Below are 24,893 nucleotides of genomic sequence, written 5' to 3'. Positions count from 1 at the left end.
CCATAGGGAGAGACAGAATGATAATTGGGACAAGTGTCCTTTGGGAAGATCAAAAGAGCCAATCAGTAACACTGCCTTCAATATAAAGGGATAGTTCATAATTTACTCACCTTCATATTTTTCCAAACCTGCACAACTTTCTTCTGTGAAACACAAAATTAATGTTAGGGAATGACCGCCTCAAGTCACTATTAACTTTCATTGCATCTTTTTCCCATTCACTGAGAGTGAATGGTGACTGAGGCTCTCAGTCCCTAATATTCTGTAGAAACATTTCCTTTTGTTCCATGGAAGAAATAAAGTCATACAATTTGGAACAATAAGAGGGTGAATAAATGACAGAATTTTCATTTTGGGTGAACTAACCCCTTAAATCTTACTGCTACAGCAATGTCTACGTCACCAATTGGCAGCACCCTCACAAAAGCCACTTTGCCTCAGCAGCTTAACAGGCCAATATGATTATGAAGGATTGGTACAAACTGGTTTCAAAACTGTAAAGCTGCTAAACCCTCTTTGGCATGCTTATAAAACTGCTCAAAACTCCAGCTACTTTGATGCTGTTAAATTTATCCCAGGGTCAAGAGGCTTAGGACTGGGACAAAAGCGCTGGTGTGGAATGTGATAAATGTTTGATATTGGTGGACTAGTTTTATAACACTAAAATTTGAAGGGGAGATGGAATATGAATGGGTTCAAGATTTTCTATTCTTAAATCAGGGCAAGCTATGTCATGATGTGATGCTAATCAGAGCAAGAAAACACTTGTCAAGTATGCAAGTACCTGGCTGGAGATTTCAGCAACACTTTTGTTTATTTTGTACTTTTATTTTATCTATTAACATACTATAACGTTGCATTTAAATACAATGGAGGGTCACTGATGTTTTAGATGGGGTGTCAGTGCTTTGAGGGATTGCATACTGAAATCCTTAACAAGACACACACACACACACACAAAAACTAATGTTCTGAAAGTTGCAGATGATTTTGACTGAACGCCTCTCACATAAGCCTATCAATGCTTTTATGAGCCTGAGCTTATAAAACGTAACTGCACATGACCAGGAAATATGCTCTGATTTAAGTAGCTTATTTGAATAACATTTAAAAAACCAGTCAAAGTGGCAGATTATTGTTTTTCGATTTGAATGTGTTCTTAGATCAAACGCATCTCAAGAGTCAACTTTAAATTGTACAACAGAAATGTACCATCAGATCACCCAAAGAGGTTCAACATTAGTCAATTAAAACCCAATAGAGAAGCACTGTATATAAACAAGCACGCATACATTTCCTTGCAAAGCATTAGCTACTAAACCCCCAATGAAATTATTCTACAAAAAAATCCCTATGGTAACGTCATGCTTTGTTGTTGATTAAATGCCACTTTATAAAAAAAAATAATCCCGTCAACACGATTTGTAACAGAAAGACTGCCTGTTTTCAAACATTCTGCCTCTTCCCCTTTCTTGGTGATCGCACAAACGTGACAAAAATACGAACAGTCTGACAGCTTCGCCAGTAGGTAGGCTATCCGCTATTTCCAAATGAAGAGTTTTATGAGCCTGTAAATGAGACCATTACCGCTCAACTGCAACTAACTAGCCACATGGGTGCCCAAACGACAACATTCAGGTTCATGAGAGTTTCGACTGAGCCTAGTGTATGTGCTCGAAGTGAGAGAAACTTACCGACTGCAGAAATACCAAGTTTCTCACGTAATCCCTTTCGGTGTTCAATATTTCATTTAAAACGCACAGTCTCAAGCGATACTGACGGTCCGAGTCCTTGCCGCTGCTGTGGTCCCCGTTTTCTTGTTGACTGTCCTCTTCGGTGATTATTTCGCTCATTTTTAAACCCTTTGAAAGAAACACCTTCAAACAAGCCAAAAATATACGACAGTTGCCCGAAAACTCTGCGGAATGTGGTTAAGGTGGAATAATTAATCCATTTAATCCGTCGCGCGCCCCGCACGCGACCTTTCAGAAGGATGCGGCGGGATAAAATATTAAGATAAAATTGGAGAAACGTCTGTAAAAGTAGCAACGCGAAACATCGAAGTCAACCGCAAGATAATTTACATCTCATTAAAAAATACTTTCCGTTTTAAAGGCAAACCAATGAAGCGAAGTAGCCCACTGGGCGCCTGCAGAATATGAAGAAAGTGCCCAGATGGGCGAAATGATGTGACAAATGGGAGTGTGCACGTGAAACGATTGAGTAACCGTAAAGCACTGACAAACCATGCGGTTAAAGCCACAGCGACAGCCGAAGTATCGAGTCCACCAGTCTTCAGGGCTCTTAAGTGTAGGTAACATGAAAAGTGAGACGGTTGTGAAAGCTGTAGAGAGAACGAGCGAGTATGCCTCTCAGGGACCGTCTGTAAGTTGCAGCGCTCCCAGAATCACGTCACCATTTTTGATGGCGTGTGTTTGCATTCGAGGCAAGATCTTTTTTTGGATTTATTAAAGGTTCCCTTCAGTAATTTGTCATCATTCAAAAAAAGTTCTACTTCTAAATAAATTAATTATAATGTTGAAACATGTGCATAAAATGATGACTATTCAAATGAGATAAAGACTCCAGTCATATCAGTACACTTATATAAAAAAAAAATTATTCCACATGGAGAGGGTCCCCTCAGGGGGGCTGCCATGTATTGATCACATGATCATCCAAATACTACTGGCTTAATCTCACTAACCACTCTGTCTCACTAATGACACTTTCACTCATGGATTAAATGAATCATTACTGACTGTGAATAGTGACTGTCTACAATGGAATTGGTAAGTGAAAACTTTTGAGTTTGAATGATGCTTCATCCATGCCTCTAGGAGTCAGTGTAAGTCCAAGATTACATACATAAAAATGACTTGGTGCACCTTTAAATCATTAACATGTTTTTTCTGTCAATAAACATTATTCAGAGAATCGCCATATTTTGTATTTTTTTTGACAGGAATGAAAAGGAGGCCATGAGGGATAGACTTTCTGGAAAGTTTTGTCAGCAGACCTATCAGCACCCATTTAAACAACAGTACAACTCATTGTAAGTCTATTACAGCCTCGTTTTAATTCCCATCATAAATAGCAAATGGTGCTCCTCCACATAAGTTCTATGAGAAATAGAGGTGACAGCAACTGTGACTGTCACTGGTGTTGGCTGAAAGTGCCAGTGTAATATCACAAACCAGGGCAGGATCTTGGAGGATACTGGGGTAGGCTTTGATGCCCCGTTATATGTTATTGCCTCCCTAATGTAACCATGCTAGATCTGGGCCACTGACAAACCGGTTTTTAATTGTCAATGAAAATTTTATAAAACATACTGTATATCGTTGTCTACGTGACAAGTCTGTGGTATCTCAGTAGTTAGTTAGTTGGTTGTTCTGATGCACAGACAGCAAGGTTTTGTTCGTACCCTCTGTGCCCTTGAGGTTATGCTTCCTCAGCATGATATGCAGCTATCAGAGCCTGTCTACATCCTGTTTACACCATTACAAAACACTACAATCAACAGTACATTTAATACTCTCTCATGCACAAATTAAGCCACCAAATCAACAGACTCCACCAAATGAATGGGCAAAAACAAACAAACACCAAAAAAACATAAAGGGTAAGAATGACTTGCTGGCCTGGTTTGAATCATTATTAACCTGCGGACTCTTTCAGCTGCAGACATTTCATAGATGGCTGACATTTGAGAGGTGTCAATAACCACCGTCGCTGTGCTTAACTTGGCTTGAGCACTGCACTGCCCAAATTAACTGAACAACATAGTAATAGAGTTGCCACTGTATGCTTTGATGTCACTTTAATGTTAATGTTTACCAGTAACAAATGATTAGAATGCCACAAATAGAGATCATATAAGTAGATTAGGGTGGACCGAATACAGTTTACACAATGTAAATATTTCCCTTCTTATGCAAGTTTGAAGATTATTAGTATGCACATTGCACTCGCGTTAACATCCTCTGTCTATATGGGAAATTTGAAGGTTTATGATTTAGAATGTTGAATCTCAATATATTTTTATTCCATATTTGTATTAATGCTACACAATATATCTACAGTCTATATGTACTACTTTTCTTCACACACTATTTGTGGAAAATAGTAACAATGTATGCAGGTTTTTGACAATTATTTTGTTAGTAGACAGATCAAGTAGGGTGACCAATCCTGGTTTTTGACGGTCTGTCCCCAGCTAGAGCTGTCCCCGGATATGTCCCCATTTTTACTGCATGTTCAAAACAGCACACGAGGTGAAAACACATGGCAAGAAAATCTCTAATGAAGCCTACCGGCAACAAGGTTTATCGTGGGCTGTTTATTTTAACCAACAGACAGGGCTGCTCGCTAGAGCAGCTTTAAGTCATTCGTTTTATTTACTGATTACTTGTTCGTGCCAGTTTTCCCATTAAGAACTGGACCAGTGAGCAAACATCATCATCATCATCAGCAGCTTCGAGGTGAGGCACATACTATCTATATTATAAAGAAGTTATATTGTTATGTATTGTATAAAATGTATGCTTTTAAAATAAGAATACGACATTAATAACATGGGAAAATAAATGAAATGTATAATAAAGTATCTGCAATTAACAACAATAAATGTAAATCAGTACATTACAGCATTGATTACATTGCACTTTGCTGGGAAACAAGTGACTGAAAATAAGCATTGTAATGCATAAGAGCTGATCAAAATAAAAGTTATAATTAAGAAAAACAGGTGCATAGGAGATACCATATGAGATAACTGATAGAAAAAGTTAGGTGAAATAGTTTAAAAATAATAATTATTATTATACAATAATGAATAGCTTTGTGTCATGACTACAAAGTGGAAAAATCCCCAACAATATGAGGCATCTAAGAGGCCAATCAGTTATTCAGAATTAAATTTCAGGCCCTAATATAAAACATACAAAACATGTCTGTAATTTTAACGGTAAAAGACTGTAAAAATGCTACAGAAAAAAAAGTTAATTGATTGAGTATTAACTGTTAAAATATATTTTAAAGACAATACAGTAGTTTTTACAATGAAATGTTATAAAATGTATGTTTTAGATGTTTAGATTTGTCTGTATGATTAATGGTAAAAATGTACATTATGTTTAACAAGAGAGTACATGTACTTTTTACAGTTAAATTATTGTTAAAATTAAAGTAAAATACAATAATCCGGCATTCCCACAATTCCCTGCATGACCCATCATATTTCATTATATTTAATGGGAATAGTTATGTTTCTTCTTATTTTTAATATCAGTTATGTACATTGGGGTGTTCTGTGTTATATTTGATGTAGTTTAGTTAATGTTTATTACATTATTTTTATTTCACATGTATTACCCTGATGGTGTTTAGTGTTTGTGTGAGTGACACTAAGCACTGTCTCCACATATTTATTAGTCATTGCTCCTGGAAGAGCCACTATTGGTGGTCTCCATGCTATCATGATAAAAAAGCAATTAATGATAAATTATAAAGTGATAAAGCAGATAATTTGTGATTGTTTGATTGTTTTTATTGTAAATTTAACAGGATTTCTTTTTCTTTTTTACAGTTCCAGTGTGGTTGTAAATTACAACAGATTAAAACTGTAAAATTGACAGGTTGTTCTGTGAAAATCATTGTATATATGTGTTTGTGTAGTTCACTTTTATGTCACAATGTCATCTACTGAATAGAGTATAGAAAAGAATGAACTCATGTAACAGAATACATTAAAAATTATCAACTTTACCTCTGTAACAGATTTTATTGAGACATATTCAACAGAGTATAATATAGTTTGTGACATTACTATATTCACCATGGTCAAAATACATAACATCTGAATTGTCCCCCTTTTTTAATTCATAGATAAGTAATGTGAAATTTCAATTACATTTTTACCACTGACTGAACTAAAAATGTCCCCGTTTTTCATTTCAGAAATCTAATCACCGTAAAATAGTCATCTCACGTAAAATAAATAAATAAAAAATGCATGTTTATTCTGGTCAGTATATGTGCAGCATAGCAAAAAGTGTTACAACTTTGCTTGGTCTACCCTATTGACATAATTATTTCACCCATAACGTAAACCATTTATTCAAACTAAACGCACGTTCTGTGAGAACGAGCGCCATCCAGTGGAATATGGAAGAAACAACTCTCTAAATGGGTTTAAAAACGACTAAGGATTATCAACATAAGTAAATACACTTAAATAAAAAGTTGACAGTAAAAGTACATTTCTTTTTAAGAATACACAACGCTCTGTGTAGGCATAGACTTTATGATGTCACTAAAATAATCTAGAATGTTAAATGATCCGTTCCATGTTCTTTCATTTGCTTGCATCTAAACACTCCAACAGAGATAACTCGCTATTGTTGAGGTAGATTGTTTTTATCGAATTTCCTATACGTTTACAATGCTAATATATCAAAAAATATTTTAATTTGTTAATATTTTCAAAAATTCTGCATATTAAGTGTCATCCTATTCTAATACTGTAGAATTATACTGATAAAGGTGATTTTTCATTGAAACCTTTTCTGGCTAAAAATCCAAGTGTTCTAACGAAGAATCTGGAATCATTTGTTTAGCAAAACGAAGGAATTTAGAGGAAAATTAATGTAGGAGTAAAATGAACTATTTTCCATAATCACATAGCCTTCTTAAAGAATCCTCTCGTTCTGTTTATTTTCTGACAGCTTTACTGGTTGACGCTTCTCAACTGTGTCATAAGAAGTTACAACAATGACCCTCTCAGCGCTTTGGCTGGTGTTGTTCTACTGGACAGTGCTGCACTCCCCCAGTGACTGCAGTACTTTAACCAAAGCCGACCTGCAAGAACTGGAGAACATCAACACCTGGGTCATTACCCGCAGCTTTCCCTGCAGTGCCACCTGTGGGCTTGGCCTCCGAACTCAGGAGCTCTGCCCTATTGGTGGTACCAGAAACTTCTCCACTGCAGCATGCAAGCTGCGAACTATCCGCTGCCTAGAAACCTGGCAGTGCGGACTGAAGACCCAAACGACGATTGCTGGTCAGCGGCTTGAGCTTGACTGTCTAGAAGAAGTGATGGAAACCATAGGTCGCTTTGCCTTTGTGGTGTCTTGGCGCTTTGCACGTGGAGTGGTCACATCTGACAACTCACTGTTTATCCGTTATGAAGCTCTGAGTCTGGACAAGGTGGTGCTAGACCCTCTCAGAGAAGAGGATTCCGGGACATATCGTTGTGATGTACTGGACACTGGTAAACGAAGAGTGAAAAGAATGTACAATGGAGTGAAGGTGTTATCTCCCAACATGCTTAGTTTGGACTTTACTAAAGGTCTGATTCAGTGGGAAACCCCTGAGAGTCTGTGGCCTAACATAACCACAAGAAACCCGTATCCAAGCAGCACTGTCCGCAACATGGTGCTGGTAAGCCTGTCCATATCAGTTGCAATGACGGTGGTCATCTTTCTACTCTTGTGGGCTTTTTACAGAAAAAGACCAGCTCAACTTCTCCATGACAGTTTATAAGGCCTGTTACTCGTGCTTTAACATTTTATATCATCAAACAAAAGATGCATGACAAAGAAAATTGCCTTCTTTTTTCTTTATAATTTCCTAAGCCACTGATCAATAGAAGTGTTAAGAATGAGTTTGACAATACCAAGAATGTGTGGGATGTTTACAGATTGAAGCACATGTTCAAACTATGTACTATTTTTAGGTTGGGGCCGTTACACAACCGTTGAAACCATAAAAAAAAAAAAAAAAAGGATTCACATTGCTTTGTGTGAAAACGGTACAGCACAAGTGGTTACAGGTAGCTAACCGGTTCCTAATTTTGATCCCAGTGAAGGATGCTGATGTTTTAGGTCCCTTATTTCATACTCGCAGCTCTACATATATTGTAGACATTGTGTGTCTCCATTTAAAGGGATAGTCCATCAAAAATGAAAATTCTCCCATCATTTATTCACCCTCATACCATCCCAGACATGCATTTTTTTCCCCTTCTGCTGAACACAAATGGAATTTTTTTTAGAAGAATATTTCAGCTCTGTAGGTCCATACAATGAAAGTGAATGGTGACCAGACCTTTGAAGCTCTAATATCACTTAAAGGAAACATAAAAGTAATCCATAAAATCCATATCTCCAGAAGCGATATGATGGCAGTAATTTTTACTTTATATATATATATATCCACTTTCAGATGTGGAAAAATATTACTAAAGAAGGTTAGGTTATTGATTGGTTTCTCACTCACACATATTAACTCACTTCTGAAGATATGGATTACTTTTATGATTCCTTTATGTGCTTTTTGGAGCTTCAAAGGTCTGGTCACCATTCACTTTCATTGTATGGACCTACAGATCTGAAATATTCTTCTAAAATTTTTCCATTTTTGTTCAGCAGAAGAAAGTAAGTCATACACATCTGGAATGGCGTGAGGGCGAGTAAATTATGAATTTTCATTTTGGGGTGAACAATCCCTTTAAGAGAATGTGAATAATTTTCACATTCCTGAAAATTATTCAGAATATTATTTTCCTAAAAGGTATATAGTTTTCCCAAAGGAAAATTCACATGACAAAATACAGGACTGTCCATTAACAGCCCAAGTATTTTTTTATACACTTGTCCCTACATATGGTTTGGATCCCTCATTCAGTGTAAGTCTATGGGATTTTTACACTTATTTTAAGGAACCGCCAGGCAAAAAAACAAAATATAAATAGGATGACTTAGAGAAGGAATAACACAACTCCTCAAATTGTGCAGCTTGTTCAGATCTCATTTATGTTTGTATGCAGGATAATTTATGTGCTGAATTTTAATACTTGGGGGTTATTATATACTTATAATGGAAAATAGAGGTTCAAATCCCTGAATCGAACCATGAGCAATAGCAGTTGTTATGCATAATTAGCAAGGAGATTAGGGACATGGAAAAGTTGGAACAGAAGAGTCTCACACATCATATGTGTAAATGACCTGGTGTTTTATTCAGGACGTTTAACAGGTCAAAGTGTGCCCCACCTCAAAAGCAATCTATCAGACAAATAAACCAGTGAATGGTGCTCTATGAGCGCAGGAAGATATACACAAACCCACTCTACATACAACTCAAGCTTAAGGCAGAGAGAAGACAAACTTCAACCTCCCACAGCAGAATGTGACATCAGTGAAAACCCCAAGCAGTATTCACAAATCATCTCTAAACAAACATGATCAGCTTTGCATATTACATAACTGACAATCTGAATGAACAGCAAAAGACCTCTCCTCTCTTGCACACTTTGTGAGCACAAGCATCAGTGTAAATAAACTCCTTTATACAAGTGAAATTATTTATTTAGCTTATAGCAGGTAAATAGAGACCCAAAAGTCTTAAGACTAGTCTACTTCTGGTTAGGTGAAACACTTTCTGAAAGAGTCACAAACTCTCACAGGCAAACAACAGAGCAGTCATTCAGTGTGTATTTGAACAACTTGTAAAAGGTGCATTGATAATCTTCAAGAAAACGCAAATGTGTCCTTTCAAAAGTTATGAAACCTACAGAACAACCCAAATAAAGACAAGAGGGTAAGAAATTAAAGACCACACCCTCTAAATTAAGCGCTGGTTTCATGGTCAGTTTTCAGAGTGTGAAATACAGCAAGAGACATAAAGCAGTCCAGGAAATTAACTGATTCTTGCAGACAGTGTATATAATTCTATATATTCCATAAAGACCCTTCTGACTGAAGGTTTTATCATTGATATGCAATAACCATAAAATCATCCCCACGTATTCTCACTCAGTGATACTAGAATAAGGGGAACAAATAAACAATGCAGCACAAAATTAAAATACAAATTCTCAAACTCAATCATAGCTCTGCCATTTTTCCAGCACTTTTAAAAACATGCAGCAGAACGTTCAACCATCAAAGAGCATAAAAATACTGATCTCCTGCAATGACCATTATATCTTAAATACACAGCCAGACCATCAATGGTCACATATTGCCCAAAAGATAAAAATTCACCATTCAGAAATTAGTTTATGCTACTTTACATATTCAGGGATTCAGTAATATATAGCAGTATATTGTGTTCAATTGCAGCAGGGCTACGCAGCTCTGCCTCTAGCAACAAGCAATTCCACATACAAGATCTCGATCATGCTGTGTAGCATAGAAAATAAAGACATCAAACAATCAATCAAGACTTGATCATTCAATCAAGCATTTAGTCAAATCCAGAGTCAATCCACATTCTAGCATTCTTAGGCGATCAAGCATAAATTACAGAAAATGTTAGCACTCAATTAGGACCCAGTTTCATTTTATCAATAGGATACATTCAATTTGGTCATAAAAAGAAGACTTGTGTCCTTAATACAGAAATATTCTTTTTTTTTTTTTTTTTTCACTTTCTGGGAGATACTAGAAAACATTTTGTTTGACTTTAACAAACATACTGACCTAGAAGAGCTTAGTCAAAGTCAAACATCACAAGCAACATGCAAACTGTACAAGCAGCTTGCTGGACTAAGTGTTGCAGTAGCAATAATGCATTGACTGATTAGAACCATTGTGGAATGAAAAATGAATGTTGAGTGACAACTTTAGATGCATTTTCATTTTGCTATGGTTTAGATGGTAACTTGTCAAGACAAAGTTTAAGTTTCCCAATTAATGCATTATGAAAATCTATGATTAGACAACAAGGAAGAGCCTCAAGCCCTCAGACACAAAGCTGCTTAAAGACAGAGCCAGTTGTGTCTGTTTGGTAATGTAAAAGTTTGCTTTTAACATTTTACCCCCACATTAAAATGGAAGAATTGGTAATTGGACACTCATTATGCAATTTAAATCCCTGAATAATGTTGATATTCTCCTCAAGATACAAGAAATGTGACTGTTCACCAAACATTACAAATTAATTAACCTCTTTTCAAGAAAAAAAAAATGCATTTGCACCAATCAACTTTAGAATCTCCAGGTCATCTGCAACTACCCATTAATATACAAACGCTGGTCCGTAGAGTTTGCTTGGTCTTTAACATCAGCTGGTGAGGTTTTAGGGGAAGTAGAAGAACAATATAGTTTGTGCTGGTCTAAGGAGGATCCAAATATAAGGCAACATCTGCAACTCAAGGGAGCTCTAATATGACAATTGACAAACATCAAAACTATGAAGTCCCTTGTTTTGCCATTGTCACTGAGATCTTTGATGGAAAGTGTAACCTTTGAAGGAATTTCCATGAAAAAGAGAAAGAAAGTGATGTCTTTAAAAAGTAAAGATTTTAAAACATGGCTTGAGCATAAAAATAGCAAGGAAGTTTTCAAGATATATACAGCAGATGTGGACAACAAAAAGGCTGAAAAGGGGTGATTCTACCAAATACGCTAGTCCTTTAAATGGTAAATCAATGATCCACCAAAACTAATGCAATTAAAATTGTTGTTGTACAATTATTGTTGCAGGAGTACTAATCTGGTTTTAGACCTGAAAGGGGTCTAAACAAGCTAATGTTCAAGCCCTTATCACTGCAACGGTGTACTGGAAAAAATATTTTACAAGACTTGGCAACCTCAAAGGTGATTGCCCAAAGACTTAAATCCTCAAGAATGATAAAGGAAAAGCCCAGTGACTACATTCAATCAGAAAAAAAAGCCCTTAGGTAAACTCTGAATGAGTCTTTCTATAGATTAAGGGCGGGTGGAGTCTACATCCATGAATGAGTCATGACTGATTGAATAAAAATAGGAAACAGATGATGCAGGGTCCTTCAGATGCTAGAAGTGATGGAGAAGGTCTTGAACTACTGCAAGATATCAGCATGTTATTGATTCCCACTTGGTCTATCTCTTCCCAGTTCTCATGTATGTTGGAATGCCTCCTCGTGCGGTCAACCCCTCAAAGCGCTTATATGTATAGTTGATGAACACCCAATCTTTACTCTTTAGATCCGCCTCAGTGTGGTTGGATACAACAGGAGCTTTAAAGATAGAACAAGGAGACATTATTAAATCATTTTGAAGAACGGCAACACGTAACATTTTAAGGAACTTCAGTAAGCATCACAAGTGACTAAAAACCTACCAGAAGGCTGTAGAATGTCTGAATCAGGGAACTCGTCAAAGTTGGAGGTGTCATCAATACTTTTGATCTCAATTGGAATGGCTGCAGGTCTCTCCCTGGAATAAACATGAACCTTTATGTTCATTCAAGTTCCAATGATCTACAAGCATTTTAGTAATCTCTAACAGCTATTAAACATTAATAGCAAGATCATTTCCTTTGACATGACATAGAAGTTCTACCTGATATGGTCATAGTCCACCCCCTCAAAAAAATGGTTGCTCTTTATCTCTTCCACTCCAGTGGCTCCAATCCTGTTCTCACTCTCACAACAGAACCTAATGGAAAACAGCAGAACAAGAGGCCAATGCTTAAGAAAATTAAACAAGATTTTTTAAGATTAACTATACCTCAAAATGAGAACACAGTTTAACAATATAGTAAAATATTTGACCACAGAGCCCCTATAAAGCTGAGGAAGAGGGCAAGGGGAGTGAGAGACAAACCTGAGGATGAGATCTTTGGCTTTCTCTGAAATTGGGACCTCGGGAGGAAAGGTCAAAGTTTCCCGCCAGTTCATCACCTTCCTGTATGTCTCCTGAGGTGTTTCTGAGCAAAATGGAGGGTAACCTAAAAACGACACAAAGAGAAGTTTTAGCCATATTGTAATAGTATTAATTTGCTTTATTTACCAACCAAAACCTTCTGAAAATCTCACCTATCAGCATCTCATACATAATGACCCCCAGACTCCACCAATCACAGAGCTTGTTATATCCGTTTTGCATAAAAACCTCTGGGGCGATGTAGTCAGGCGTTCCAACAGTCGAAAAGGCCTGCAAAAAGATGCCTTTTATTCAAACAAAACTCTTTGTCTCCATAACAAAAGATACATGCACGTTGAGGCAGTAATTCCAATTACTGAGCACATAAATTAGTTGTTTAACCTATTATGTTCTTGGAGTGTAACGGTTTACCCATCTCACGATTCGGTTTGTGATACAGAACTCACAATTCAGCTTGTTTCACGAATGTTTATACTAAATCTTAACTTTTCTTTTTTCAGGCTTAAAGTATTTTTATTATTATTATAAATGTATAGTCATATGCAAAACCGTTTGTTTCCTTAAAAAAAGTGCTAAATGAACGATCAGAGATGTACTAGGACTAAAAATCCACCCAGAACCGGGCAATGGTGACACCAAATGGAAATATTTGCTAATAATTCTGCTTAATGAAAATACTGAATTATGTAAGATACTTATGCTTTTTGCACACTGTCAGTGATTACAAACATTTAAAATATTTTAAATTACAATTTTATTTTTCTAAAATAGTATTGTCTCTGATTACATATAAATATTATTTAAAAAACATAGGCTATTTAATGGAAGTGCATGCTAATCCAGTTAAATAATAATTTTCTGATTAAATTAAATAAGACATGACATTTGACGTTAAGATTATATTCCCCCATAGCATTATTATACATAATATTCAGCATTATATATAGTAGATTAATATGGCACTCTCATTAAACCTCTGTAAACTTTAATTTTCTCTTTCGCTTCAAACAGACATTCGATCCCTCATGCTGAAAAGGCACGTCTCACTCCTGCTCCTGGTTTCACTTTCAGCCGAACTCGTGGCACAAGTGCAACATCTGTGGCTGCTAGTGTGCAATCATATTTTAGAGCTCCTTGTGTCCACTGAAGCTATTTCCATGTGGATGTCCACGTTACGTAGGTGTAAGACATTGTGCGTATTGGACAGAACAGATGCTAACATTGGTTTTGTTTTTTTTAAACGTCCCATTTCCACAATGCGGATCTGGACTTTTTTGAACCATGACGCATCGTACCACGATAAACCGCTGCACTCCTATTATATTCTGTATCTTATTTTGTATGCATGGCAATGGGACTCTCTTATCCTTCCCAATAGGGATGTGCATGAGTAATAGATTAATCAACTACTCTTTCTGCACCAGCTAGTCGATTATTAAAAACACTCCTCAAATATCGCATTTGCCTGCCGTGGCTGAATTATCCTGTAATAACTCAGGATCTCTCACCAAATCTCGCAGTTACATCTGACTTCACTGTGCTATGGATGTGTGTCGTCAAAATGTTGGATAAGATATGGGCTGAGGTTGGAATGGCATACTGCCCATACTACTTCCTACTTATGCCATATATGTCTATGGCAGAAATAGTAAGAGAAGCATGATAGTATGCCATTCCGACACGAAGACGTCTTTGTGTGTTTTTAAAAGAATTTTTTTATTGTTATTGAATTCAAATCTATTTGTATTCGATTATTGTTGAGTCATGCAATATCAACGGTCAAGGATCTGTTTTGTGGTGGAAATTAAAAATGCGAAGTGGTACAAGAAACTCAGAAACTTATTAGCTTCCATTTAAAAGCTTGCATTTTAATATACAAGTAATCAATTAATTGTTTTTGTGGGTTCGAGTACTCGACTACAAAATTACTTGAAAATGCCAATCCCTACTTCCCACACACATTAATTACCATCTTAAAAAATCCATTCAGCTCACAACTTCTTGCATTAGTCTTTTAGAAACAGGTTTTGAGCCAACCCCAGTATATGTGCAGGACAGTACTTGAAGAAAAAACCCTTACCAGCTGTCTTCTATTCCTCTTCCATGTTTCTGCTTTTCTCTTTGAATTCATGTTTTGTAAGGCTGTAGTGATAGAAAAACTCAAAATTATTCCCAGAAACTCAGATAATGGAGTCAAGGCATAAAATCCCATAACAGTTCAACTTTCACCAATCAGAGACCAAATCTGATTAAAGTAAGAGCTTTAAGACTAATATCAGAGTGAGAGGTGTATGTCTGCTTACTTAAGTCATTTGGAAGACTGTGATTGAGGTTTCTGTAGAATTCTGTGCGGTGAGCTTTCTTTAGACCAGTGCATAAGCCAAAATCAGACAACTTAACATGGCCCTGAAGGAGCATAATGACAGTCTGAATGAGAATTGATCTATAAAGCAAGGCTAGGAGACCATGCTACATTGCTTGATTAAACAGAATTGTATTGTTGCTTATGTTGTCTTTCAGGTCTAAAACTACTGCAAATTAATTTGCTGACTTGTGTGCATGTTTTAAGTTCTTACTCTTGAGTCCAGCAGCAGGTTGTCTGGTTTGATGTCTCTGTGAATGAAGCCCAGCTGGTGAATGGAATTAATAGCCAGCACTGTTTCAGCAATATAGAACTGTGTTGCCTCCTCTGTTAAAGTGTCTTTCTTCATCAACAAAGTCATCATATCACCTGGGCAAACAAAAACCCACAATTAATCTTTTGGAGAGCATTTGATGCTTAAATTGTACTATCAAAATCTTAAACAATACATTGTTTAGGGGAAAAATTTAATCTTGCACCTAACCTCTAAAAATCTATTACTGTGAATGTGTGCATATGTTCAAATGGGACACTTATTTTTCTCTGAAATTATTACATTGTCCAGCGCTCACCTCCAGGCAGAAACTCCATGATGAGGTAGAGGTTCATTTTATCCTGAAAGCTGTAGAACATCTTGACCACCCACAGACTGTCTGCCTCTACAAGAATATCCCTTTCTGCTCTAATATGACCAACCTAGAACACAGAGAGCAGTCTACATGACAAGAACACTGATGTCATATGGACAGATGTGACTCCATCGGTGAAGACGTACCTGTTCTTTCTCAAGCATATCAGCCTTACGTAATATTTTCATTGCATAAACATGGCCCGTGTCCTTCTTCTGAACTAGACGCACCTACAGAAAAAGCATTTATTTTGACACAGCTTTACAACAAGTACATACTACTATGCAAGTAATGCAATGACTTACAATGTGATAATTATGAAAGAATTTCATAATTTTTCACAAGACCACAGAAAATTGTTTGATGAACACAATTTCCTTTCCTGTTTTGACATATTTCCTATTGAAACAGGAAGGTAGGTTAAGAAATCTAACGGCTTGACTACAAAAAAAGAAAAAGAAAAAAGAAGCCAACAGCCTTGCAAAAACATGATTTACTACATGCTATTGCTAATAAGTGGCGAGTGGAAATACGGTGAGGGGACATTATCATTCTAAAGAACATTTTATTGGACAAATATTGTATTACACCCCAGCAGACAAGTATCAACAATATTTTGGTTCCATTTTCTCAGAAGTTTCTTTGTTTTAAATGCCATGCCAGCTTCTATGACTATTTATATGCCAGGTAAACGCACTAAAAAACTATACAAGATGTTTAAGATCCATTTAAAAAAAAAAATTCTAGACAGACTTTTTTAAAAACTGTGTTTAGGGCACTTTCTCAGAAATGTGTAAGTCTGCTAAAACTCTATTTTGTCAACTTTTAAGAGTACACCAACATTTAGGCTTCAAAGCTAAGAGACTAAAGAAGCTAAAACAAAACTTCAATTTTGATTTCTTTAGTGACAAAAAAAGTCATACCTCTCCAAAAGCTCCACGACCAATCACTTTGAGTGACTCAAAGTCCTCTAGTCCAAGCCGCGTTCGTTTGAGACGGAGAAACTCAGTCTCTTTCCTGGCATGCTCAGACCGCCGGATACACTTCTGTTGGGCCAGGAATTGCAGAAATTAATTAACCAAATCACAAGCAAGTGCCACAAACGCACTTTAATTCTGATCACACTGACTACAATCGAACAATTTCTAGGAGGGTACCAATATGAATCTCATGGAGGCAGCATTACGACCTGGCGAATTCCAGAGCAATCGCGTGAATTTTCACGCTATTTATCATTAGAAGACATAAAGCCAGAGGAGAACATTGCTTTAATTCCTCATAGCTTGTGATTTAGAAATAAAACAGAAGGCTGGTATGTGGGCTGCATTAGCTGAAAACTAAAAATAAGGATACTTATTACAAATGCTGCTCAACATTTGACAGATTAAGATTTCCAAGGGAGGCTGTATGATTTCATGACTGCATACATCAATAATAATGTCAGCGTGTTGTCAGCAGTTACTGCATGACAATAAAGTGCACAAAAGATTACAAGATTAAAAAGTGCAGAAAATTTGCGCACCATTTCTGTAGTTTATAGCTGGATATTATTAAAGCACAAGCATGATGCTTATTGCAAAATTCAGTGTAATTTTAGTGGAGTAGGCTACCTGTATTATTCAGCTTTAGATGTAGGTTACATCTTTCTCATCTGTGTCACTGCTTGCATGTTGATAGCAGACATTCTTAAGAAGATCTGTGAGGTCTTGTCCACGTAAATGCACTTTAAAGCCTCACATAGCAAAGCTTAAAAATCTTATTAGCACAGCGGTTGATTGACCGGAAGAACTTTCAACCTAAAGGTCCTTTGTTTCACTAGACACGCTTGGAGAGTTAAAAAAATGTTCCATCACATATCCACTATCATATACAATTATAGCAGATGCTATATCCCCCTAAATGTCGCCCTAGAACTGAAACAAGGGCAGAGTGTCTGTCAGAGTGATAAAGATTGTTTTCTAGTGCAACCCGTATAGCAAATGATCGTTTGAAGTGTAGAGAACAGCATGGAATTTCTGTAGAACCATTCCCAGTGATGTGGTCATGAATATTATGGGGAATTGAAACTTTCAATTTTCTCCAACTGTATAAATGCTTCATGAAGACTCAGTTTACATTGATCATGTGAGTTGTAACACATTCTCTTGATTGGTCAGCTTCAGGCAGATCGCAAAACTGGCCTAATTTTTTTAAATTATCGGGAGACCGCTCGGCTCTGCTCGTAATTGCATGCAATCCGCGACCAGACGAGCACCCATGATTTCCATGTGATCTTTTCCCACTGGAAAACCCTATGCACTGGAATACACCATGCACAAACTCACATCGTGGGGTTCAAACACTGTGTTAATGAGAGAGGTCAATTGAGATTGGCCAGACTGGTTGGAGCTGACAGAAAGGCTACAGTACCTCCGATAACCACTCTGTAAAATTGTAGTGTGCAGAATAGCATCTCAGAATGCTCAACAAGTCAAAACTTGAGGCGAATGGGCTAGAACAGTAGAAGACCACAACGGGCACTTTATTAGAGCCATAGTGTTCCAAATAAAAGTGCTAAGTGTGTGTGTATATATGTAAAACCAGTATATACTGGGCACTGTTTGAGTGTGTATTTTGACTCACCTCTTCATCAGCTAGTCCCTCTTGATCCATGACCTTCTCCAACTTCTGCTGCCTGAAACAGATACAGGAGAACTTAAACACACAAGCTGAAACACTAGTGCCAGTGTTTAAGTGTTTGAGCTGTTTTCAGTCCAACGAAAGGTGTGGTCACCTAGTTTGACATTAGGGTGACAAAATAGAGAATTTTGTAAGAAATAAGCCCTAGAATATGGGACGTTTAAAAGATATAATGGTCTCTCCATACACTGTTTTTGTCTGTGTCAAACCATATGCAAGGAATTGTTTCTAAACTTCAAAATGCTTAGTGACCTGCCAAACTTGTTTTCAAATGAAAGTTTTAAGGCTTCATTAGAGAAACACGTAGATCTGGCATTGCTGGATAAACTGAAATCTGTTACTCTCACCTCATCTCTCTTTCCTCATGCTGTGATATGAGGTTACTATAGAAATTCTCCAGGGTCACTTTGGCCACGGTGACCCTCTCCTTAGTGTGGTTACTCATCGAGGAACAGGACGTCTGACTTGTCATCGCCATGTCTAATTGGATGGGTAAAAAAACAAAAAGCATTATATCAGAATGGGCAGAATTTGACCAGTAAGGCTATAGCGATAATAACGGTTCTCACTTTCTAGCAACAATCAAGGGACAAAAAAATTCAGGCATTTCTTTGCACTTGTATGAATGGTATACTTTTAAAATATCACTTGTATGCTTGTGTTTACACTTTAATATGGGTACAGAATCAACATCTCTTTCCATTACCAACTCTACAGGAGCTTCCTAAAAATGTGGGTATTCACTGAAAGGCAGCATTCAACATCAACTACTCTAGTTAATTTACACAGTAAACCACAGTCCTTTAAAACTGAATGTTCCACTTCCCAAAAATTCCTTGCCAGTAAAGTCTGACTGGCCCTTATTTGCTCTTTGGCCAAAACAAGCATTAATGCACTGGCTAAAATAAGGCTGATATTTTACTCTGCTTGGAAATTCAAACAAACACCATATTTCTCATCTGAATCAAACTTCCACAGTCGATGTCACTGCGACTGACTGAGGTTTAACTCGGAATAAATATTGTGACTAATGAAATGAAACAAAATTTGGAGAGAAAAAACGTCTCCGGTTCCTCATGTAACCTCGGTTCCCTAAGATGAAGGGAATGAGACATTGTGATGAACACTTTATGGAATTAATTTTCATATGGTTTCATATGGAACTTGGGCTCACCTGCTGGGTGTTGGAATAATAAGCCCAGTAGAGGACTGAAGCAATGGACCACGTCTAGTTTATAAAATCTCACGAACGTGTTCTGTGAAGAACATCCTGCTGCAGAGCATACATCCAGTAGGGATATACCATTTGTCCGTGCCCATGAGGAGCCCATGCCTCCAGCCTTTAATCCAATAGGGCATCTCATTCCCTGTGATTCATATGTGAGGGCGATCGCATTAGCAATCCAGTGAGAGAGCCTTTGTTTTGAGATGGACATGCCTTTTGTGCCTCCATAACAGATTAAGGGCTGATCTGATGGCGACCAGCTCGACATACGTTTGCAATGCCTGCACGGGGCATAATAAATGTGCTAACTGCTTCTCATCTCAATTAGACGTTGGAAAGAGAAAGCTTGCAGGTTTGGGTTTGATGGTGGCTTCTGAAAGCCCCGGACTGAATTCCACACATGAACTGTCAACCAACAGCGCCTGTATATCACCAACCTGTTTAACTGAGGCCAGAGCTAACAGCAGTGAAGTCTTTGAAGAGCACACATTACTAAACGGATTCCAATGGTTCGAACAAGCTTGTGAGTCCCATGATTTAAGTCCCATGTTGGAACCGAAACCGGGTGAGGAGGGATCAAGTGCATTGATCCCCTAAGGAAATTTATGATCAGATCATGTCTGCCTATAGAGGAGCCAGCCTCTGGGGTGTAAAATGGTGAGATGGTCCTTGTTGAGTGAAGAGCCCCAATCTGCAAACACACGCCAATTTATTACATAAAGGCATCTTGTAGATGGTGCTCTGTCTGCAATAAACACCATTTTGCATGCTAGAGCCGATTCAGGCTTGTTTGCTGTTTGCTCCATTCAGCGGCCATACGTGTAGGTTCACAGCTCTGGCTAGGGAAACCAAATCGTGCCTTGCGCTTGAACAGATCCCTCCTCAGCAGTTTATCTCATGGAGGTCCACCAAATATCTCCATTTACGGAAACCATGGCTGGGCCATTTTGATGAAACCAACAGAACCACACAGAGAAGACGTACCAGGGGAAACGCTTATTTACGTATTGTCGGCCACTTGTGGGCCAAGGCGTCGACTCCCACCGGGGTTTGGGCTATGGAGTACCAAAGAGGGCAGTGGGCTGTCTCTGCAGAGGCAAAAAGGTCAATTTCTGCTTTGCCTCACATTTCCCAAATCCTCAGAACTTTCTGAGGGTGAAGTCTCCATTCATCCACCATCGGTCCCTGGCATGACAGCATGTCTGCTCCACAGTTCAGACGCTCTATATGAGAAGGCGTTGTGCCAGGCTCATCACTGATAGCGATTGAGTGCCACCCTGGCGATTTATGTACGCTAACACTGAAATATTGTCTGACCGAATCAGAACGTGATGATTCACTTTAAGGCGGGTGCCAGTGAGTCTGGGCTACTCCTCGAGAAAACAAAATACTATCATGAGAATTAACATCTGAACTCTCTAACAGCAACATCCGAAATGCAACAAACTGTGCAGCTAACACCTACCTTCTAAAGTATCTTCATCTCACTCCTCCTCCTCACATAAAGCTCACTAAAAACCTATGCAATGTGAAGTGTGTACAAAAAAGTAACTATAACATGTTTGGTATCATTTAAAGTCTCTCAGTGGGCCTGGTAAACTGGTCTCATCCTCCCAGCCATAATGAAAAGCAAAAAGAAGTAATAAAATATGGGAACTGTGGTGTGCCCTTTAAAGGTGTGCCCTCCCCCAGATCCTCCATACCTCCTGTATGTAAATCTACAGGAACCCCCTCAACAGGGGACCAAAATCTAATTGTAATGACAGACACCACCATTTGGTAAGCATATTGAATTATCTGGGTATTTAAGGAAATGCGACACATTGCTCAGGGTTCTCTGTAGTCAGAGGAGCCCACACAGTTTACTGTGTGTAATTTATATCAGGTGATTGCAATTCAAATTTCTTATGTCTTGATAAAATGTCTAACTTTGACTTATCACTGTCTAATTGGAATTGATGAATTGATTATGTTACCTGGTCAATAAATTGTCAACATTTGATTTTATTCTGACTGACTCTGACATTGTGTTTCCCAAACAGATTAAACGATTCGTATGTTACCGAATGTCTGCGTCAGATTAGTGACAACTATTATTTGGCATCGATTCAAGTGTACTTGGTTTGGGGAATTTCCGTTTAGAACAGCAAACGCTGCTTGACCAATCTAAATTCTTGTGTGTCTTACCTCTGTTTTAATTTGATGTTTCTCCAGATAAGTGTACGTGGGAAACCACGCATGGCCAATCCAAAGCTATTACAAGAGAAGTTATGTTGGTCAACTTACATCTGTAATAGTGGCCGTGAACTCTACTGAAGAAAACGTTAAGTTACATTCAAGTGTATGCAATTCCATGGGGCTATACTGAAGTATCTTTGATTGTGTGAACTTGAACGTGACCGATCTCAGGTATATAGCAATTACCTCTGTTTGATGATCCAATGTGATCGTGAGACCCGCGGTGTAGAGAAAAACATGCGAGGACCTCAAAGCGACATAGTTTCTTAATCTAAACAGGTAAAATATAACTAAAGGAGTTAAAAGAATAATCAAACATTTGCTCACTTTTAATGATGCTCAGATATCATTAAAAACCTTTTTCATTTATGGAGTCAGATGAAATAACGAGGTAATACATAAGAGAAAATGTATTTCATTTAATCTTGTTGTGTTGCGTTACAAGAAAGACAGTAACGCGCAGAGACCGTCACCCGTATTATTGGAGACCGTCATTGGACCGATAAACGGGCTTACTTCACCATGTCGGAATGGAAAGCTTTCACCGCTAAGACGAAGAATAGGATTTCCAAGCAGTTGATGTGCCACGCCCGTTTAGCACCTGTCCAAGTGCTGAAAGCCGGGCATCCATCACACAGCGCACCTCAACCAGTGTTGGACGTTCACCACTTTTCATCTAAAAACCTGACCCAGCATCAAACCCTGCTGATAAAGGATTGAAACGGTCCATGTTGCTAGAGCAGGCAAGCAGTGGCGGGTCAAGGTGATGTGCGTGCAACACCAGGCGTGACTCGGTACATTGTGTTTGAGCCAGCACTGGAGAGGTTTCTTGTGTAAAAGGCCCACCGTATGACGGCGGATGCTGCCACCATATAACCCAGCATTTTCTGAAGAGACTAAATTGGAAATGTTTTCCACAGTTTGAACAGAGACAGACACTGGTGAATGGTATGGACGCTCGTGAGGTGCGCACGTATGCTCGTGGAGTCGAGTCGAACGCCCAAAAAGATATTTGTTGGCTGGGAGAATATGTGCTTTTCAACCAGATGACATTGAGACCCAGGCTGTTCAAATGGTGAAGTGTCAAGTCCCTGTGCTTCCATAGCAGAGCCTCTGATCATGCCAGTAATAGCCAATCATCGAGGTAATTCAGAATGCGCATGCGGGCATCTTCAAAACCCGACACAATCCGAAGGGAAGATGCCTTCCATGAAGCGTGTGCCTAAAAAGGCGGGGCTCAAACACCATTGCCAAGCATAAGATTGCCGTTATGATACAAGGGCTTCAACTAGGGCATCATTATCATCATCAGACCCGCCGAATACAACAACACCGTGCTCATTCATAGAGGGTCGGAGGTTGTCACATGCATACTGCACTGGCGAAGACGCTGCTTGGGAAGATCGAGGGGCTTGTGCCGGTGCGAGATCCTCCTCGGTTTCTTCTAGCTCTACCTCGCAGGCCCCGCCATGCTTTGTCATGTGGTCACTTGAGACTTAAAAGGTCCCCATGAGAACTGCTTTGGTGTGGCTGCATCCCAGGCAGAGAACGCAGTTCTCGTGTTGGTCTTATGGAGCGATGTGTCGCTCACAGGAACACTTGCGATACAACGTCTTTAAAAAGACACATGAGCGGCTGTATTATTGTGTGTTTTATGTCAATTGGAAGGATTTATTTTATATATATATATGCACGTGTGTGTGAGAAAGGATACAGCTCCTGTCTGGATACGGCGGAGAAACTCTTTGTCAGAACAATATAGGGGGCGGGTGAATCTTTCATTGCAGGCACTGAAAGTCAGGCGAAGAATGTCCTGATGCATCTGCAGGGAATCCTGTCCGCTGATGGGTGCCCGTCGATGGCGAAGCGAGGGCTGATCAAGACGAGACTATGTCGATCTTGAAGGAAGAAAATTCTAAAGAAATGGTGTTTGTGCGCCAGCTTATATAGGGCAAGCGCGTGGCTCAACACTATTACCAATCATAAGATTGCCATTTTGATACAAGGGCTTCAACTAGGTCGTGGAAAAGGAATTCCCCAAAGCGTTCACAGCAATGTCTTGTGAACTGAATCGATAGGGAACTAGAACAAAAACAGTTACAAAAATATAAACAAGCTGATCTTTTAAACTGATGAAATACAGTTAATACTATATTGAATTCTCCATCAGGGGCAATATATCACGTTATATGCAGCTATTAATAGATAAACATATAACCAAATACACTGGCAGTGAAAAAGCTAAAAGGAACACAACAGGCAGGCAAACAGGCAGGCAGACAGGCAGGCGAAAAAGCAGAGTCAGATAGACAGAAAAGTAAACGAACAGGCAGACAGAAATAAGTAAAAGCAGACAGACAAAAGAGCAAACAGACTGACAAAATTATGTCAACACCCACTAAAGTTCCTGTAACTTCGGAAAAAACACGCAGTTAGTGGGTTTGTCCAACGAGATACATTTTATAAAAACAATGAAAGGCCGCTAATAATTATATGTTATAAAACATCCATTATCCTGCTATAGGGGAAGTATGGAAACTAAAAGATACAAATATTTTCAGTAGAGTAGTCTGCTAGCCGCCGCCGCCGCAGCAGCTAAACTGTCTGTCCAGTCTCATCTACTCGGATGGCAAAGTGTAAAACGGCGAAAAACCAGCTTAATTTCTAACTAAAGCTCAAGCGACATTTACAAACTAAAAATAACTTATCAAACAAACTGTTACTTACTCATAAACAAGCTGTTAGTTTAATTAATACTTGTTTGCTTACCTTCCACTCGACCTCAAACTGACTTGAACCTGTGGTGGACGACGGTCATAATTTCCTCCTTCCGGGTTTGAGCTTCAGTCAATCGTGAACAAAACAAAAGTCCCCTTTATGAGTTTATTAACCGTTACCCGGTTAATAAACCCACTGAGAACTCTCATGAAATTCCTTTTGTGCTTTTTAAATGTGCATGCACACATTTATATACATTAGTGTATTTTCACTGTGTTTCACTATGTTATTCATTTACAGCACTTTTTTATCGCTCAACACAAAATATTTGTATATTAACGAAAGGTTTAAAAAACATCCAAACATCCATATATGTATGTTGTGTA

General features: G+C 38.3%; 3 protein-coding genes across 3 annotated transcripts in view; 1 reads left to right on the top strand and 2 right to left on the bottom strand.

The window, feature by feature from the left end:
• prex1 (phosphatidylinositol-3,4,5-trisphosphate-dependent Rac exchange factor 1) overlaps positions 1 to 2,232 on the bottom strand; it is a 113,970-nt gene extending 111,738 nt beyond the window's left edge. Inside the window, exon 1 of the mRNA XM_052094518.1 lies at positions 1,695 to 2,232. Coding sequence (XP_051950478.1) covers positions 1,695 to 1,853 — 159 coding nt within the window. The 5' untranslated portion in view covers positions 1,854 to 2,232. The remainder of the gene's footprint in view (positions 1 to 1,694) is intronic.
• A 4,542-nt stretch (positions 2,233 to 6,774) lies between these two features.
• On the top strand, positions 6,775 to 7,545 carry tmem81 (transmembrane protein 81). The gene has a single exon (XM_052093867.1). The coding sequence runs from the start codon at positions 6,775 to 6,777 to the stop codon at positions 7,543 to 7,545; it is 771 nt and encodes a 256-aa protein (XP_051949827.1).
• A 1,460-nt stretch (positions 7,546 to 9,005) lies between these two features.
• stk38a (serine/threonine kinase 38a) lies at positions 9,006 to 24,617 on the bottom strand. Its single transcript, XM_052094802.1, has 14 exons — positions 24,559 to 24,617; positions 18,674 to 18,806; positions 18,270 to 18,321; positions 16,571 to 16,693; positions 15,794 to 15,877; positions 15,591 to 15,714; positions 15,233 to 15,387; positions 14,960 to 15,062; positions 14,737 to 14,798; positions 12,809 to 12,926; positions 12,597 to 12,720; positions 12,333 to 12,428; positions 12,112 to 12,206; positions 9,006 to 12,007 (listed from the first exon to the last, which is right to left on the bottom strand). Exons 2-14 carry the CDS (start codon positions 18,802 to 18,804, stop codon positions 11,871 to 11,873), a joined length of 1,404 nt encoding a protein of 467 aa, XP_051950762.1. The 5' UTR covers positions 18,805 to 18,806; positions 24,559 to 24,617; the 3' UTR covers positions 9,006 to 11,870.
• Between the last annotated feature and the right edge of the window lie 276 nt (positions 24,618 to 24,893).

This window comes from Xyrauchen texanus, chromosome 27 (genome assembly GCF_025860055.1).
Source record: "Xyrauchen texanus isolate HMW12.3.18 chromosome 27, RBS_HiC_50CHRs, whole genome shotgun sequence".
NCBI classification, from domain to species: Eukaryota; Metazoa; Chordata; class Actinopteri; order Cypriniformes; family Catostomidae; genus Xyrauchen; species Xyrauchen texanus.
This window is presented reverse-complemented; position numbering and strand designations above follow the sequence as displayed.

Excerpts from the sequence above, each read along its gene's own strand:
- tmem81 (XM_052093867.1), top strand. The coding sequence starts at position 6,775 with ATGACCCTCTCAGCGCTTTGGCTGGTGTTGTTCTACTGGACAGTGCTG.
- stk38a (XM_052094802.1), bottom strand. The coding sequence starts at position 18,804 with ATGGCGATGACAAGTCAGACGTCCTGTTCCTCGATGAGTAACCACACT. Across the intron at positions 16,694-18,269 it reads AGGGACTAGCTGATGAAGAG|AAGTGTATCCGGCGGTCTGA; the intron begins GTGAGTCAAAAT and ends CTGGCCCAACAG. Across the intron at positions 15,063-15,232 it reads ACCTGCTGCTGGACTCAAGA|GGCCATGTTAAGTTGTCTGA; the intron begins GTAAGAACTTAA and ends ATGCTCCTTCAG.